At 39.7% G+C, this 18,089-nt stretch overlaps 1 protein-coding gene across 1 annotated transcript in view; it reads right to left on the reverse strand.

Annotated features, from left to right (window-relative positions):
* Nucleotides 1-18,089, reverse strand: part of gbe1b (glucan (1,4-alpha-), branching enzyme 1b) — a 102,705-nt gene that overhangs the window by 26,113 nt on the left and 58,503 nt on the right. Inside the window, exon 13 of the mRNA XM_026193026.1 lies at nucleotides 4,407-4,591. Within this exon, the coding sequence (XP_026048811.1) occupies nucleotides 4,407-4,591 (185 nt within the window). The remainder of the gene's footprint in view (nucleotides 1-4,406; nucleotides 4,592-18,089) is intronic.

The following is an 18,089-nucleotide window of genomic DNA, read 5'->3' on the forward strand; positions in this document are numbered from 1 at the left end:
TGGAAAAGGCAAAAATAATGATTTGACTTTTGCCCCCAAGGTTTTCTATTGAAAACTATGTGAATGAATCACTGCCTCACGTCCAAACTGCTGATTCCAATGACCTTATTATTAGGAAAAAACTATGCAAAGTGCATTTTTTCTGATTTGCTGGATTTATAGACCATTTTTACGATTTCCATCAAAGACTGACTAAAGTTTCATTGCAAGCGATTAAAAGCATCTTGCGTATTTCTAATGGTTGGTGTCAGAGCTATAAATTATTTTTGCTTTATTTGCTAGTGAGTGCTGCTTTATCATAAAATACATTCAGAGCTGCACACCTCAAGGAAGAGGAGTTTTAGTTCAAGCCCAAAAACTTTGGCCTTTTAAAACTCACAGATGCACATCTTCAAAGACATATGCACAAATCTCACTTTTCAGCAAAGTCCCTGCATGTTTCCATTTCTGCTTAGTTCATTTACACCAGGGACAAAAAGGAGAACTGCTGACATATCAGCTTATGCTTCTTGTTTTAACTACAAAATGCCCTTGGATCCTTCCACTACAGTGAAATATTGAACTAACCGAGCTATAGAATTTTCCCCACTAAGAACAATTACCTTGGCAATGTCACTGATGAGCCATACAAAGGATTTCGCCTCATCTGGTTATTATAGCAGAATCTCTGAACACTTATTGGCCTTATCTGCGAGTGATGTTCTGATGTTCTTTTTGTGATATTGTTTCATTCTGTGAATAAGAATTTCTTGTCTCAGCTGTTTCTGTGTGCACAGACACTGGAACACAGGGTCAGCCACACAAACCACTAGAGCTGATTTATTATCTCTTGTCTGGTCTTCAGGGCACTTACTCAATATCTTATGAGTAGCTTAAGTTTTACATAATGCCTATATTGATTAACGCCTCTACTTAGAAACTTCTTTTTTTTAGAGATAATATCTGTGTGTACCATTTTATCCAAGTACTGACTAACTGATGTAATGCTACATGCTATTACAAGTAAAAGACAGGCATACATACATATGTATATAAGGCAGCATCCATGAAGGCATAGGGATGCATTCGTGCATAGAGTATTGGTTACTTTGAAGATTTTAATGCTATATTAATTAAATGTATTAATGTTAAACCACATGTTTATATTTTGGAGCAACATACGCTGCTTTTTCTACACAAGTACTTGCTTATTTCAGCAGGATAGTGCTAAACTGCATTTTGCATGTACTACAAAAGCACAGCTCCATATTAAGATCTGAAATTCATACCTGTCACTCAGTGACAAATATTTTGATATTATCCAGAGCCAACAAAGGATGCCTCAAATCTAATAATAAAAACTTTGAAAACAAGTGGTCTCCTCATATTTCGAACGGCTTCCTGTACAAGTAGTAAGAAAAGAAGACGTGATACAACACAGTGATAAACATGCCCCATTTCCCCATACTATTTTTAATGTATTTCTGGCATCAAATTCATGAGTATATATTGCTAAAAAAAAGAACATTGTATTATTGAGAAATATAGGGCTTATATGGACTCAATGGTGGCCAATCTGAAAACGATGTCTCGTATATCTTCAAACGCATGATGTCTGCTGGTTTATTTGTTAGTACATATTCTGATTAGTTGATTTATAGACTTAGATTATAGCAGCAGAGACAGGCTATCATTTCTCACCAAATCTGTCAGTTTGCTGCCAGTGGACGTGTTTCGCAGTATCAGGATCACCCGTTTGATAAACCAGACTAAAACGGACAGTGAGGATTAAAAATTTGCTAACATCCTGCCCTCCGTTCAAGAGTTAAACAAATCCAAAATCAGATATCTGTAGAGTTTCTTTCTGCAACCTACAACTCAAGACATCATGTAAATACTGTATATACAGTAACCAGTTATCCATCCCTTATTTATTCCATAATGATTCTAGCAGTTTTGCACCATTGCATGTATAAATCTGGTAATATTCTGTATTGGTGTTGTTATATTCAATGTTTGTCCTTATTATGTTATGTGCATTGAGAGCAATGAAAAAGTCCAAGACATTTTTCCCCAAGATAATATTGCTATAGTATGTCTGTGAAGGTTCTCAGTCATCCAGGTCATCGTAGTCAAAGGAGCTTGCAAAGAAAAGCGTCTGGACTTCTTTGAGTTGCTTGAAGACGTTTCACCTCTCATCCGAGAAGCTTCTTCAGTTCTAAGGTCAAATGGTGGAGAGTCCCAGATATAAACCTAGTGGGAGTATCCCCCCACAGAGGGACAAAAGGACCCCCTGATGATCCTCTAATCGCCTGAGCCAAGGTGTGAAACTGGGTGTGGGTCCCAATCAGCCAGAGTTTCGGGTGTGTTCATTGTGAAACCTGGCCCCACCTTATCATGCGAATTCCTGAGATCAGATGGCCCAGGATGTGAGTGGGCGTTAAGGCGTCTGGGAAGGGATCTCAAAACTGGATTATAGATGGTAGAGAGTTGGTGTCGTAAACCACCGCCTCTGTTCAAAGAAGGTCGCTCACAGTGGACATAGATGGCTTCTTTCACTCCTCTTTCAAACCATCTGTCCTCTCTGTCCAAAATGTGAACATTGGCATCCTCGAAAGAGTGTCCTTTATCCTTAAGATGCAGATGGACAGCTGAGTCTTGTCCTGTGGAGGTGGCTCTTCTGTGTTGTGCCATGCGCTTGTGAAGTGGCTGTTTGGTCTCTCCAATGTAGAGGTCTGGGCATTCCTCGCTGCACTGTACAGCATACACCACATTGTTAAGTCTGTGTTTTGGAGTTTTGTCTTTCGGGTGAACCAGTTTTTGTCTGAGCGTGTTGGTGGGTCTGAAATAAACTGGGATGTCGTGCAGGGAGAAAACTCTCCTGAGTTTTTCTGATACACCGGCTACATAGGGGATGACAATGTTGTTGCGTCTGTCTTTCTTATCCTCCCTCGCTGGTGTCTGATCTTCTTTTCTGTGCCTCTTTGCTGACTTTAAGAACGCCCGTTTAGGATAGCCGCACGTTTTGAGTGCTTCCTTTACATGTGTGTGTTCCTTCTTTTTTCCTTCAGGCTTAGAGGGAACATGTTCTGCCCGGTGGTGTAGGGTCCTAATTACTTCAAGTTTGTGTTCCAGAGGGTGATGGGAGTCGAACAGGACCTTAGAACTGAAGAAGCTTCTCGGATGAGAGGTGAAACGTCTTCAAGTAACTTAAAGAAGTCCAGACGCTTTTCTTTGCAAGCTCCTTTGATTGCTAGAGTATGTTGAGACACTCAAATGACTATTTAAAGATCAGATGAAAGCCAGATTGTTCCTTAGTGTTCTTGACATAAATACATCTCAACAACCTTTCAGATATTTGTTTGGCAACAAAACGCACAAAGTGAAAGTCTAATCACATATACATGCTCTTTGACCCTCCATAAGACACATACTGCTAAATCTGGCTGTAGAGCACAGCACAACTGCTATTACAGAACATCATTTATGTTCGAGATGTCTTAAGTGTACATTATATAGCTGTGACCTACTGTATGATTTTACATTAAATGCACAGAACCAAGAAAAACAGCACTCACAGTATGCCGCAGGTCAGCTCTCGTGCCAAATGTATTCACTTTCCCTGCCAGTAGCATCATTTACGATCAGCATTCCTTCTCATTTACCCAGCAGGCAGCACACAAATCAGTAAGGCTGTGCTTTTCCTTTGCCTTACCTCCAAAGCTCTGTCTCTCATCTACTTCTAAAGGATGTAGGAGCCTCCAGTAACTCAGAACACACTTTTGACTGATAGGCCAATATGCAGAAATTATCCGTGTGAACCAGGCATGTCTCTAATTATGCCCTCTGATATTTTTTTCTACTCTGCTGCATTTGTATGTCTGTCGAGCAGCACTCCGCAGGACAGAGTGTAACATAGCAAGGTGAAGTAGCTTTAATCTGGGGACTGATTCCCAGGGATGTGAGGGAAGGTATTTTTGAATCAATTACACACACTCACTTCTAATCCCTGTCAATTTAGCCAAAGTCTCCATTTGCATTATCCCATTACTTTGCTACCAGCACCTCAAGAGAAAAAAAAACACATTTTTTTTCCTTCTCCCAGAGGCTTCAAACGCAGGCAAAGACACAAGCTTCAGGAAATCTATTACTGTTCAACCTGACAGCAGCCAGAAAAACAAGACATTTACAAAATGAACTCTAATGTGTGCAGGGAAACTTTACAGGTATGTGAAGATAGTGAGCTGAGACTACATTTAATCTTGAAGAAAATAAACCTTTATCAGACTTATAAACAGCTGGTTGAGAAACGACGGGCTATTATTGTATATGTGTTTGAAAAGTTGCTGCAGCGATTTCTTTTTTTTGCCGTTTCATCACATTGCGTGCATAAAGCCTACTGTACAGTCAACGTGTGACGTTCTTACAGGTGGAGCTGCCAGCCAGCCGTACTTGTCTTCAGTACGGTTCATGTCCCGGTCAAAGGCATAGAGCTGACAGTAGCGCAGGTGATCCATATCTACCAGGTTAAACTGCCGCCGGGCATAGTGGTAACTCTGATTGTTGCCCTCTCTGGGGAAATCCAACCACTCAGGATGGCCAAACTCATTTCCTGCAACACAGAAAGTTTTATTAAAAAAGGTACATAATGAACGGAAAGGCACAGTCTTTGAATCAAAAGACCCTATTATACTGTCCTATATAAGGTGCATTTAGGGTTTTGTGCAATTTTTAACAAGATAGAAAAATAAAAAGCTAGAGATCACACTTTTTTCATAACCTGACCAGAAGATACTTACTTTCCTGTTTTAAAGAGAGCTAAATTTCACCAAGTGACAATCATCTTATAACCCAAGAATCTGCCCCAAATCCAGTAGCTTTCATTTGAGCTTCGCCCTTTCAATTTGTGCAAAATGAATTCACCAGGATACATTTTCATCATTAGAATTTAAATCTCAGTTCTTCATAACAACATGAATGTTTCAACTTGGTGTTAGAACCAATACCAAGAGCTATTCAACTCGCACACAAATGAGACTATAATAAACAGATTCATCACTTGCTCATCGCTGTTTAATTCGTGTTTGTGAAAACAATATCTAAATTACTGTCTTATTCTGCCACCTTTCAAATGCCTGTTTGTTCATTTCATCTTTTCCTCATCTTTCACTTAATTAGGAGAAACAAGCTGGAATCTTCGGACTGCGCGCATTTAGCAAAACAGAACACACTCGGTGGAACTTTTCTGATAACAGACCTGATGCTACTATCAAGACACGCCAGAAAGGAGATGAGATAATGAATCCGTCACTGGGTGTCATGACAACATCATAAAACAACAGCCAGGATAATTGAATTCCTGGCAGTAAAAGAAAGACAAACCAGAGACGGAAGATGATGGCAACAAAAATAAATAAATAAAAACGAATAAATAAGGGGGGGGGGGGGGGGGAAACCCTGAGTGATGGGATGAAGTGGAACAGACAGGGACTGACAGCAGATTTTAATGAAATACATTATGTAGGTGTTAAAGTAGTAGCAAACAATAAGACATGAACTGCCAACAGAACAAGCACACTGCAGCACTTGCCGAGGAATTAGGGCAGCAGAGAGAGAGAGAGAGAGCGAGAGAAAGTGAGAGAGAAAGTGAGAGAGTGCTTTTTCTTCTGACATCTGCATGAATAACAAGCCTCCCACACAAGTGAACTTGAAATGTTAAGGAGAGAATTACACCTCAGCACCACCAGTCAAAAACAGACTTTCTTCCCTGCACTCAACCAAGAGGATTGTGTACACTACTTTATTGAATTGTACTAATATTTCATATATTAAAAGCACAAAACCTATACTTCATTTAGTTGGAGATTAGTGAGAAAGTCAAACATTGCGCACTGCATGGATTTGACTTTAAGTGTTTATTGTGCAAAAAGTGCACAAACCAAAGTTGAAACCTTTTATTTCCCATATGTTAATGCTGAATACTGTAATGAAAATGGTGACTACAGTTTTAGTATTCAATGAGATTTAGTTACTGCTAATTGTTTTAATTCATTTATTTTTCTCAGTATTATTGTACAGGGTGTGTATCAAAACTTTTAATTTTACACCAGTTGACCAGTCCATTTTTCAGATCTCATGGTCACAAATTACAATAGTAAGTAGGTGGAACATATAACACTATAAGGGTGCAGAAGTGCTAGTTAATTTTGTGGCAAACAAGTATAGTGTGCCACCTTGGACACCAAGGTCCTGTAAACTTCTTCAGAGATTTTGGTCCATATTGACATGCTGATATTCTCAAAGTCACTGCAGGCTGACCATTTGTACATTCTTGATTATGCAAATTTCCAATTCTACAAAGATCCTCTATTGGATTTAGTTCTGATAACTGTGGAGGCCATTTGAGTAGAGGCTGTGCTGTTTAAATAATGTTCAGTTAGTACTAAGGGACCCAAAGGAAAATATAGAAAATATCCACCACAGGCAGCTTAAACTCTTTTTGGACACCAAACTCTGACCCTGCTATCCAAATGTTACAGCAGAAACTGACTCATCAGACCAGGAAACATTGTTTCAGTCTTTTGTTGTCCAATTTTTGCTCAGCTAGTGTGAGTTGTAGCCTAAGTTCCATGTTCTTAGCTCACAGGAATGACACCTGCTGTGGTCTTCTGCTGTTGTAGCCCATCAGCTCTGACTTCATGTGTTGTGCATTCAGAGATAGCTTGAGTGTATGGCCCAGAGAACTGAAACTCACTGGATACTTTCTCTTTTTTGGACCACTCTCTGCAAACACTAGAGATAGTTGTGTGTGAAAATCCCAAGAGAGCAGTCGTTTCTGAAATAATCAGATCACCTCATTCAATACCACATTTTCTTTCAAATTGTGATGCTTGGTTTGAACTTCACAAGGTCATTGTAATACTCACACCCCTAAATACATTGAGTTTCTACCATGTGATTGGTTGATTACAGTAGATATCTGTGTTAATGAGCAGCTTTGTGAGGATCTATTCTGTACCTCATTAGGTGGCCAGAAATTGTATACAGGTGATGGCTTAGTTTCTTTTGGTGTTGATCTTGATTCTGTTTACTGATTAATGAACAGATCCTGCATTGTAGATCTACTGAGATAGGTTTCTCCACTGTTTGAAACGCCACCCCTGTTTTCACAAACTGAAATTTGCCTACACTGTGTGAGCTATAGACTATAAAACCCTTCTGGAAGGCCATGATGTTGATATCATCTGACTTTGTTTACTCATGTTCATTGCTGATATTGATAATGTCAGTCTTGTTCCAGTCTTGTCCTTACATCACTGGGAATTTTGTATGTGGGTGCGAAAAGTTCCCGAGTGCTCTGAAGTTTAAGAGAATAAACAGCAAAATTTATCCTTGCCACCTTCTTGAGTTTATTTATAACACACCTGAAGCCAGTTTTCATCAGCCTGTGAGCTAAAGAAATCTAGGACTGTGTGAAGGCACTAATACAGGAAGTAAAGGCTCTCCTCTGGACATCATCTTTGGGTTTTTTTTCCTCCTGTCTGTTTTATCAAGACAGCTGGGCAATTCCTCCACTGATGTTACAGCTGCTGTAGGCTATGTCTTGGCCCTGGCCACAGGTGGCAATGGATATGTCAGTTGGCATTAACTGCCCCTAAGCAAAAGGACAAGTTCTTCTGAGTGTTCTTCCTCCACTAGGGAGGCTACCTAAAATGCCAATCTCCCCAGTGATCAGGTGTCGTATGAGTCTTAGGGAAGAAATTGACAGTTTTAAGACCATTCTTAATGCATCAACACAATCGTTTTTCTTTGCTCAATAGTTACACGCCATACGTTTCAAAAACAAACAAAAACAAACCAAAGACACTAACGAGCATTTAACTGAAAGGCTCGGACTAAGTGATGCAAAATGATATAATGCTTTTTGGAAGTGCTCCCACGCAGTAATTTCCACTACAGGATTATTGCTGTGCTGCTAGAAGGCTCGAAGATCACGGTCATTTACTATTGAGTCCTTCCCTTGTCCCTTATTCTTACTCTTTTGATGATATTATGTACTACTGATCATAAGACATCCCAACATATTTGCAGTTTTATGCAAGAGATGTTATTCTTTTCCCATTTGTGGCATTCAGTATGTTGTATTTTCACTATTTGAGTAATTGAAAGATTACAATACACATGAAGATATAGTGCTATCCCCATGCTTTGTAAGTGGAGTTGTTTTAAATAAGCATATTAATGCATTTTCAGTGTAAAGAATGTATGACTTGTATACCGAGAACTGGAATAACATAAAAAAAAAATAATTACATTGTAACTGAGCTGACAATGTAAACTATGGAAGAGAAGACTGTGCGGAATGAAATATATCATTCCCTCATGAAAAGATACATATTTTATTGTACAAATATCATCACAGTAAGCATATAGTAATCTCTGAGCCAATACATGTAAAAAGGCACAAAGCAATACTCTCAAATGTTTTAAACCCCTCAAGGAACTCCTTCGTCAGAAAGAAAGAAAGAAAAAAAAAAATCTAAATTTAGATGTTATTTCACTGTCAAACGTCAATATTTTATGTCTGATGCATAATGTACTATTTTGCTGTATCCACCCTCAGCCTGGCTCGTCAACATCTACAGCACTTTTGAGTTCCTACATGTCCCACAATGATTTTCAACACGCCCAAGGGAAATGGCTCTGTGTTGCAGTATGTTGCATACAGTATGGGTAGGTGTTGGGAGTGAAAGCACCAAAAGAATCATTGTACGTTTTTCTGGTGTAGAAAGGGAGAGGAATGGATCAATGCAGTGGCATGCAATGCACAGTTCAGACTGCAAAAAGCCAAAGAACCTGTTGTAATTCATATACCACTGAGAACACATCCACAAAGATACAAGCTACAAATGCTTTACACAGGTATTCCACCATGGGCAATGTGTATCACAGTCACAGTTCAAAGCCAGTTTTGAGTATGTAGTGTACTCACGGTTGCGAAATTATTATCAAAGACCATGCATTATTGAGGGTCCTCCATAAAACATTAGGGCCCTGCAGGCCAAGGCAGAGACACTGGTAGCTCTACTGCACCTTTACAGACTATTTCTAAATGTGACATTTTTAGCTTCGTGTCAAGACACTAAACCATAAAAAAATAAATAAAATATTGACACTTTTGCAATACATTGCGATTAAAATGAAAGAAAGGAGGAAAAAAGGATTCTAAAGGCATTAACGGCCTCTAAAGCATGATCTCTACTGTCATTTTTGTATTGTAAAGAAACCTCAGTGGCTTTTATTCATTATATAGCACCAATGCAGGTTTACGCAGGATGAAAGTAACAAATATTGATTTTTTGGTAACACCATTATAATTAAAAACAACAACAAAAACTAGCTCATGGCGGAATATCTGTACACAAGATATCCACGTCTCTTAAAGGAAACATCAAAGAATGCAGTGTGCCATAGATAGCCATCTGAAAAAAGGTTTCTGTATATGTACATGTAAATAGAACAGCTAATGTCATCATATACGATATACTGTATGCACAGGCCAAAATGCATAAATGAAACAATTTTAGTATTGTACTATTTGCTGTTTAGGGAAATGACGACTCAATCAAACTGAAATATGAATAATTTCCCCAATTTCAGTCTGAAATGTTGCACATAACTTGACGGTTTTCCAATAGTTTTTCGATGTTTACAGACTCACAAACAATGTGAGTCAGTAAATACGATGTTGAAGTTAATGCAAAAAATATATATTTGGTTTTCGCATTATCAGCAAAGATGTACCATACAGTACATGATGCACAACAGATCACCAAAACTGTGAAATGAATGATAACTTTGTGTGTACACCTCTTGGTCTGCTTATAAGAAATAACAGTGAACTCTAAATGGAATAGAACCCAAAGGAAACAATGGATTAAATTTCTGTTTCAGACAGAAAGAACTTAACCATAGCTCTCAGGACTCATTCTCATCCCTGGGGTATAATACCAAGGTGACTTAATCTCTATACCCTTATAAGGTAGCTGTCTAATGCCTAAACCTGATAAGCGAGTCAATGTGAAAGTAAAAAGCAAGTAAAAATAAAGCATATAAAGCCCCAAACACGAAGGTCCCAATAGGAAGGGGACCACAGTCAATTGCAACTTAGACCACTGACACCACTTTTCCACCCTTCTAACTTAGGTATCTTAAATAGCACCGTTATCGCTAAGCAGCCAATACTGCTTGATGCATCAAGGCACCAACGCCAAAGGACACCTTGCGCGTAATGGGGAGACGCAGGAGGCATCTGGCAAGATGGCATTATATTACATGCTGGGATGAGAAAGCATTAGTGAAAGCACAAGTGGAAAAAAATAATTTAAAGAAGCGCTTACACCAGGCTGCACTTGCAATATTTCAGCATCATGTGACTTAATTTATTGCCACAAACTGCACAAATACAACATACAACAGAAATCTTCCCAGAAATGCATAATATTTTACTAACTTTGAGAAAATGTTTCGGTATGAATTGCTTTTTATTTATAAGCCAGCAGCATTAAGCTTTTCTTTGTCATACTTTTTTCCTCTGGCAGCGTGGGTGCCATATGGAAGCAGCGAGGGCACGTTCAAACACCTGCATGCACAAAACACCAGGGTTAGAGAAAGAGGGAAAAAAAACGTGATCTGCCTGCTAAGCTCTGTCCTAGACAGCAAAAGCCGGGATACTGGCTGGTGCTTTGATAAAAACTCTTGAAAGAGCTACATTCATTAACGGGATAAGTGCACATGCCTCTTTTGCCTATTTACTTTCAGTTTTCCAGTGTTATTATTTTATAAAGTCTAGTGGAGATGATTGGTTTCCTGGAGAAATTGATTCAGTAACCTGTGGAAGCTTTTGACTCTTCTTTGATTTCAGCTTTAAAGAAACACATTAGACACACCTCCATTAGGTAATCATTTTCCTCTCTTCTACGATAACACGGCAAAGTTCCTCCCATATGCCCGCATTAATCACCATGATAATCACCTTCCTCTACCTCCTCACAGCTGAAATAAACCAGATAGCACATTCTGTTCAAGGATGAAATATGATGGATTCTCACCCTAATAAGCCACAATGTAGCTTGCCATCACTAGTGTGTGAATGTGTGTGTGAATGGGTGGATGACTGGATGTGTAAAGCGCTTTGGGGTACTTAGGGACTAGTAAAGCGCTATACAAATACATGCCATTTACCATTTAATACACAGATAAACAAAATCCTAATAACGTATGAAAGGCACGCTGTCTCATATAAAATATGGAGACGTGTTTTAGTATTATATAGATGGATTACCTACAAGGATAATACCACAAAGCAAATCTAGATTTGTTGGGTAAACTTCGCAATACCCTTTAATACTCTGAAAAATATAGAAAGCTGGTTCAGTGTTCCACAACTGGGACAATAACTGTATTGGTCCTGCTGCATGCAAGGTTCAACTAATGGATAGACTCTACTTTCCGGTACCCTGCCGTAGACCATCCCAGGGAGGCTAAAGAGTGGGATACAACTAAATTTGGAACATACCGTCCAGCCCTCTTTCTTGAAAAGGAAAATTGCCACCCCAGTCGGCCAATCCAGAGATACTAATCCTAACTTCCATGCAATGTCACAGAGGCATGTCAAACAAGACAGCCCTATAACACCTAGAGGTTTGAGTAGTTGCCAAGTAATCCCTTTTGTCCGCAGACTATGCTTGACCTGAAGATGGCACAGCACAGAAGTAGTCTTTCCACCACCCCACTACACCCTCAGTTGAAGTCAACAACACCATCTCATCCGCTTTCTTCATGGTTTCCCAGAACTGAATTCCCACACCCAACTCCAGAACCACAAGCCATCCAAGCTTCACAGGACTCCTCCTGCAGCCTGCTGGCTCCCTTTACCTCTGGTTTCCACCTGGCTCTGGCTCAGTTGCCACCACGTCAGGTGCCAATCATCTTACGCCCATAACTGTTTGGGTGTGCCATCAATGCTGACATCCTCCCCCGCCATCTGATGCAACTCACCATAAGGTAATGAGCAGAGATAGGGAGTAACGCCTTACAAGTAATGGGTTACCGTAATCTGATTACTTTTTTCAAGTAACGAGTTAAGTAAGGGATAACTATTGCAAAAAAGTAATAGATTAGAAAAAGTAATAGAAAAATACATTTAAGAGCGACAGGACTTAGTGGCGCAGAGTCTTTGATTTTATTTATTTTCTGCTGTGTTTTACTTGCATTTATTTGAAAGAGTGAGTGTAAAAACAAAAAATGTTATTTTATATGCTGGAATATGCAGAAAATAGGTTTAAATGTTAAACAAATTTCTTCAAGTCAAAGTCTGTTGCATATAATTACATTTTTGCTTGATGCAGTGTCCATAAAGTTAAAAGATTAAAACTAATAAAACAAGTTTTAAAAAGAGACTTTTTCATTTGATTGCAATTTATATGATGGATTATGCAGAGAAAGTAGAATTGGTCTCAAAGGTCTATTGCTTTATTACCTATTCAGGTTGTGTATCGTGTTTTTAAAAAGTAACTAAGAAACTACTTACTTTTGAAATAAGTAGTTACTTAGTTATCAGTAAAGTAGCGGAATTACTTTTTGAAGAAGTAATAAGTAATTTGTTACTAATGACTTTTTTCAAGTAACTTAACCAACACTGGTAACGAGCACATAAGTGCTCTGTTCCTGTCTTCCCCAGTGTCATTTATATGTATTTTTCTGTTACAACACTTGCATGGTTGAAGGGTGTTTCTCCTGTTTCTTCTTGACCATTACATTTTTCATTTATTAGATATTATAAATGCTAATGGCAATAGATAGACTTTACTAGATGCAGCTGGAATAAGCTTCAGTCTCATGCAACCCTGAATGGGATAAGTGGGTTGATGGAAATTTATAAATATCTAATACTTAAATATTTTTATATTATAACCTTTAAATGTTTTAAGAAAAGGTATATGTAAGCAGTTGTACTAAGGCAAGACTTTATACACATACTTAATGCTGGAACAGTGTCAGAAAGCTCATGGAGGCCCTAACAATGATATGATTAATTGAGGACAACTATGTTTACACAAGGTTATGTCTCAGGCAGCTTTTCAGGTGGCACGTTCCATTACTCCTCTACACAGCTCTGCATCAGATAAGGGCTTGACAGTGACACAGTCCCCTCAGTAATTAGCAGCCCAAGAAGCAGCCAAGGATCAATCTGTTTTCCATTGGAGGGATTCTGGCAAAGTAAGATCAATGAGTGAATCAGAAGAGATCAGAAGGCGAGTCACAGAAGGTTTTAGATGCAGTACAATAAAATAAATAAATAAAACAAAGCTAGACATGATGCAATGATTATTTGCACCTGCTAGATTGATTTCTTGTTACTGTGTTAATATGCACTCCTGCTCCAAGTTTGCACATTAAATAAGCTTTACTGGTCCAACAGCAGGGATGGGACTGGCACATTCATCCCGAACCACAGGCCTCAAAGCACATTTAGCTCTCAGTGGGATTATGTATTTGAAATGTATGAGGAGAAAGAGCTGGTTTTCAATTCATTGTCCAAGGCTGCAGTATAATAGTTGCCTGTTGCATTGTAGCTCTCTATGAATGCAAAGTGCTCGGAGAAGTTTTAGCTCAATAATTTAGACTGTAAATCTGCAAGGTTATCTTAAGTCTCTGTGAGCACTGAAAGTCAGGAAGTTAGAGCACTTCCATTTTGTCCCTGCTGATGTAATGATAAAACCACTGAAGCGTTTCATTACTGCCACGCCACTTGGTGCTTTAATGTCACTCACGCTCCAACATCCTTTACAGTATCCGTCTCTGAGCCCCTCAAATGCGGATGCTCCCTTTGTCCTCTTGCTGTGTAGTGTTTGCTTTTGGTCATGAGTAAATAAATGGGTTTTTCTAGTCTAGGCACTTCAAATTGATTTGCTTGCTCAAACAATTTGCTCTTGCTCAGCACTGGCTAAATGACTCTGCCATCATTGATCCATTGACACGGTGTGTCATCTCAGATTTACTTGATATTTTTTGTCCCGAGCATTTTCTACCACTCGTCTACTGGTCTGAACTTGGAAAAGTTCGTAATAATCAACTTCAGCGTCTTGTGTTTTTGTAGACTTTCATGTTTCATCAGCTCCCTCATTTTATGTTCTTTTGAAAACACTTTCACCCACTATTACTTATCATAATGTGATAGCAGAATTATTTTAGTCAGCCTGACAGCAGTTTTCAAAAGAGAACAATATTTCTTTCTCTGCTTCCTTTATACTGGCCTTCTTTCATATATCTGCTCTTCAAACCACTGAGTTTTACTTGACTGGATTGTCTCGACTTGACAGAATGGTTTACATTTAAGTTTGAATTCTGGGTTTGTCTCACTTGTCTAATTCTGCAAACTCTAAATTTAGAAAATCAAATAACTAACAATTTTCAATAGGGAGATTTCATTTTTATCTTTAAGCATGTGCATTTACGTAAATGACTCTTTTGAAGCCTTTTGCCGGGTTGAGAATACTCAATGGTACATGGTATGAGCTCCACTTATATACAGATCATTTAAATGTGGATGACTTCAACCTTCTTTGAAAATACTCTTGAACCTCCTGCCTTTATGAAAACCGTCAGATCTCAGTAATAAGTCTCCTAAGACTATTTTCTTTTTCAGTCCAGTCACATCCGCCTCTTATGAACAGAAGACTGGTTTAGCTATATTTATATCCAATTCTAACTTTCACCTTCAATGTTGATTTACTGACTGAACTCCAGATTTGCGAACTTGTGACTTCAATTATTAAGATTGTCATTTTTAGTCTAGAGCTAGAGTAATTTTATTCCAACATACACTGTAAATGTTTGCATAATGTAATCAATATAGAGGACAACAAAATAATGACTTGTGTATCATTAATTCAGCCCGACTGTTTTCAGTTGAAGATGTGGCTAACGTTCATGACGGATTTATACAGAGCTTCAAATGCCAATATCTATGTTAAAATGCCACAGAGAAAAAAAAAAAGTAAATAAATAAAAATAGTTTACTGTCTGGTGACTGTTTTGATGTCTACAGCCATTTCTTTCCTCATTGTATAAGCATATTTTATTGTTTTTAAATCACCCATATAAAATGTATTAAGGCCCAATGTTATAGGTGTAGCTTCTGGGACACAGTCAAAACAGATATAGCCAGCTAGCTTTGTGTTTCCCATCATTTCTGAAAATTCCTGTCAAAAGGATTTCTGGACTCGTTACCTTTTGAGCAATTGTAATGCAATTATGTGACAACCAAATTGACTCCCTGTGTGGGGTTAATTGGACATATAGACCATCCAACTAGTGTGAGCCAGTGCTGGTGAAAGTAATTATGTTATGGACATATACAGTTAGGTTAATAGGTTTTTGTAATTTTGCCTATGTAAACAATTACTTACCATACATTTTTTTTTTTTTTTTTTTAAATGAATAATGTGTGAAGTGTAGACTTCCAGGTTCAAATCAAGGGGTTAAATAATTAGGAATTACAGTTCCCCATTTTCAGATAATGAAAACTATTTCGTCAGGTGGGTTGTAAACAGTTTTATGGCCAGGTGAGATCTGTTCTATGGACTGACATTTGTGTCAAAAGAAAACATAGTCACAAGAAAATAATTTCCTTTCACAGGTGAGAGTGTTCTTTGAAACTTGTACAATTAAATTCCAGGTAGATTTAACAATATGCATGTGTGGAACTCAGCAGCCAAGCTCACAAAGAAGCAGTCACACAGGGCAGATTGCCTGGTTGGCAAGTGCTACAGCAGATTAACACTGCCGCATACAGCTCAACCCTTCAAGAGGAATTCCACTTGCTTGGTTGGTTAAAAAAAATAAAACAAAATAAAACAAAAAACCTCTACTATTGTATGGAACGCCAGGACTGCCATAATGAATTAATTAAATACACCATTAAATAATTAATTAAATGTGGCAATAATTAATTAAAATTGGAATTAATTAATTAAATAAATAGTTATGACACATGTAATTAATTAATTATTGACACATTTAATTAATTATTTATGTATTTCACGTTTTAATTAATTATTGACACATTTAATTAATTAATTATTGACATATTTAATTAATTATTTATGTATTTCACATTTTAATTAATTATTGACACATTTAATTAATTATTGACACATTTAATTAATTATTTAATGATATATTTATTTATTTCATTTTGGCAGTCCTGACGCCTGGCTCTCATCATGAAATAATTTTATCTGTCAGCCTCACCCATCAAACTCAGGGGGCGGGGTTAACGCTGATCGAGTCAAAACCATTGCTTTGGCCTGGTGGCCATTGTTTCTAGCACACAACCGGCATGTGGAAGCTAACAGAACTGAGCTTTGAAAAACCCTGTTTGTGTGTTACCAAATACCGTTTTAATATTTTTTTAGCCGAGAATGTAGTGGTTTAATCTTCATGTGTCTGGTCGGTTTGTCAAGATACAGCCTCTTTGCAAAAGTGTTTCGATGATTTCGGAGATGTCGTCCCAGTCTCACGGCAAAGCGTGGGATAGACCCGCTCGCCTCGCAAGCAATCCCACCGACAAAGCGCAGGCCCCGGTACACAGCTGTAGTAACCCCCGCTGACTTCTTTTACTGAGGTTATATTTATCGGTGTTTTATTTCCTGATGTTCTTATGTGTCCTACGTGTTTCAGTCGCCAATTCTGAATTATAACTAACATTAAAAACATGTTTAAGGAGGAGAGAGAGCAAATAAATCTGTTTAACATCTGATCTTTGGGTTTTTGTTCAGTAATCAGCGTGACCTGTGTATAAACACATAAAAGAGATAACGTTGGTGTTTCCGTCATGTAGTAACTGCTGGCTTTAACTGTACAAAGGTTGTTCGACACTATGAAACACATACAGACTTCATGATGTTCGGCTAATATTTTTATTGTGAATATTAATCATGCTGACCTCGCTCTGTACACCACGCAGCGAGGTCAGCATATCCACGATATCCTCAGCTCCATGAGTTAACACAAAGTTTCCCAGCTGACTATCTAACTGCCAACTATTCCAGAGACGTGAAAATATACAGCATAAAGAAAAGTGTAAGAGACTCAGCAGCAGATTAGAATAACAGTTTGTGGCGTGAATAAGACACGGCGGGACCACGGAGCAACGTTCAGAGTCATCTTTATTTACATCTCACCACACCACAACACCCCCAAACCCCTCAGTCCCCGTGTTTTTAACTAGGCGGGCGTGATTAAGGATGCCGTGCAGGTGCGTCCGCCCTCCCTGCACGGCACCGCAGACCACGCCCCACCACATACCCCCATCGCCCGATTGAGGCCGGGGAGCCATCCGGCCGAACCTACTCCCCCACCGCCAGTGGGAGAGGGAATCAGCCCGGACAGCTGGCACCCCCAGGCCCCGGCCAAGCGACGGGGAGGTGCGAGTTCAGGCGGCCGCCCGCGAATCCAGCGGCGCAGGCAAAGCTGGTTCGGAAGTCGGACACGTGACAGGTGCACCCGGCGCGGCCGGCACAAGCGTGAGCCCCAGCTCACAGGTGGCTGGGCAGAGGTGTGGCGTGTACAGGCCTCTGGTGGTGGTGAGGCCGGTCTGGCGAGCACGGCGATCTCAAGCGTGGCGCCCGCCTCGCTCGCCAGTTCCACTCGAGCAAGCTCCCCTGGCACTGGAACCTCCAGCTCCTTGCGCGGCCCCTCCGTCACCGCTGTCGCTCCCTGCTGGAGCAGCCCATAGCGCGACTCCTCCGTCACTACTGCTCCCTCCGCCGCCACTCCCGGCTCGAGCAGCCCCTCGTGCAGCTCCTCTTTCTCCAACCGGCGCAGACCCTCGCGCACCTCGTCTGCCGCCTCCGGTTGGAGCGGCTCATCCACCACTCCCGGCAGGAGCAGCCCTTCACCTGGCTGTTCCCCCTCCTCCGGCAGGCGCAGATCCCCGCGCGCCTCGTCTGCCACCTCCGGCTGCTGAGGTGCCTCACGCGGCTCCTCCACCGCTTCACTGTCCTCGGGACACACCTGTGGGGGTGGCGCCCAGGCCCAGAGCA

Source organism: Astatotilapia calliptera, chromosome 14, assembly GCF_900246225.1.
Source record: "Astatotilapia calliptera chromosome 14, fAstCal1.2, whole genome shotgun sequence".
Taxonomy (NCBI): Eukaryota; Metazoa; Chordata; class Actinopteri; order Cichliformes; family Cichlidae; genus Astatotilapia; species Astatotilapia calliptera.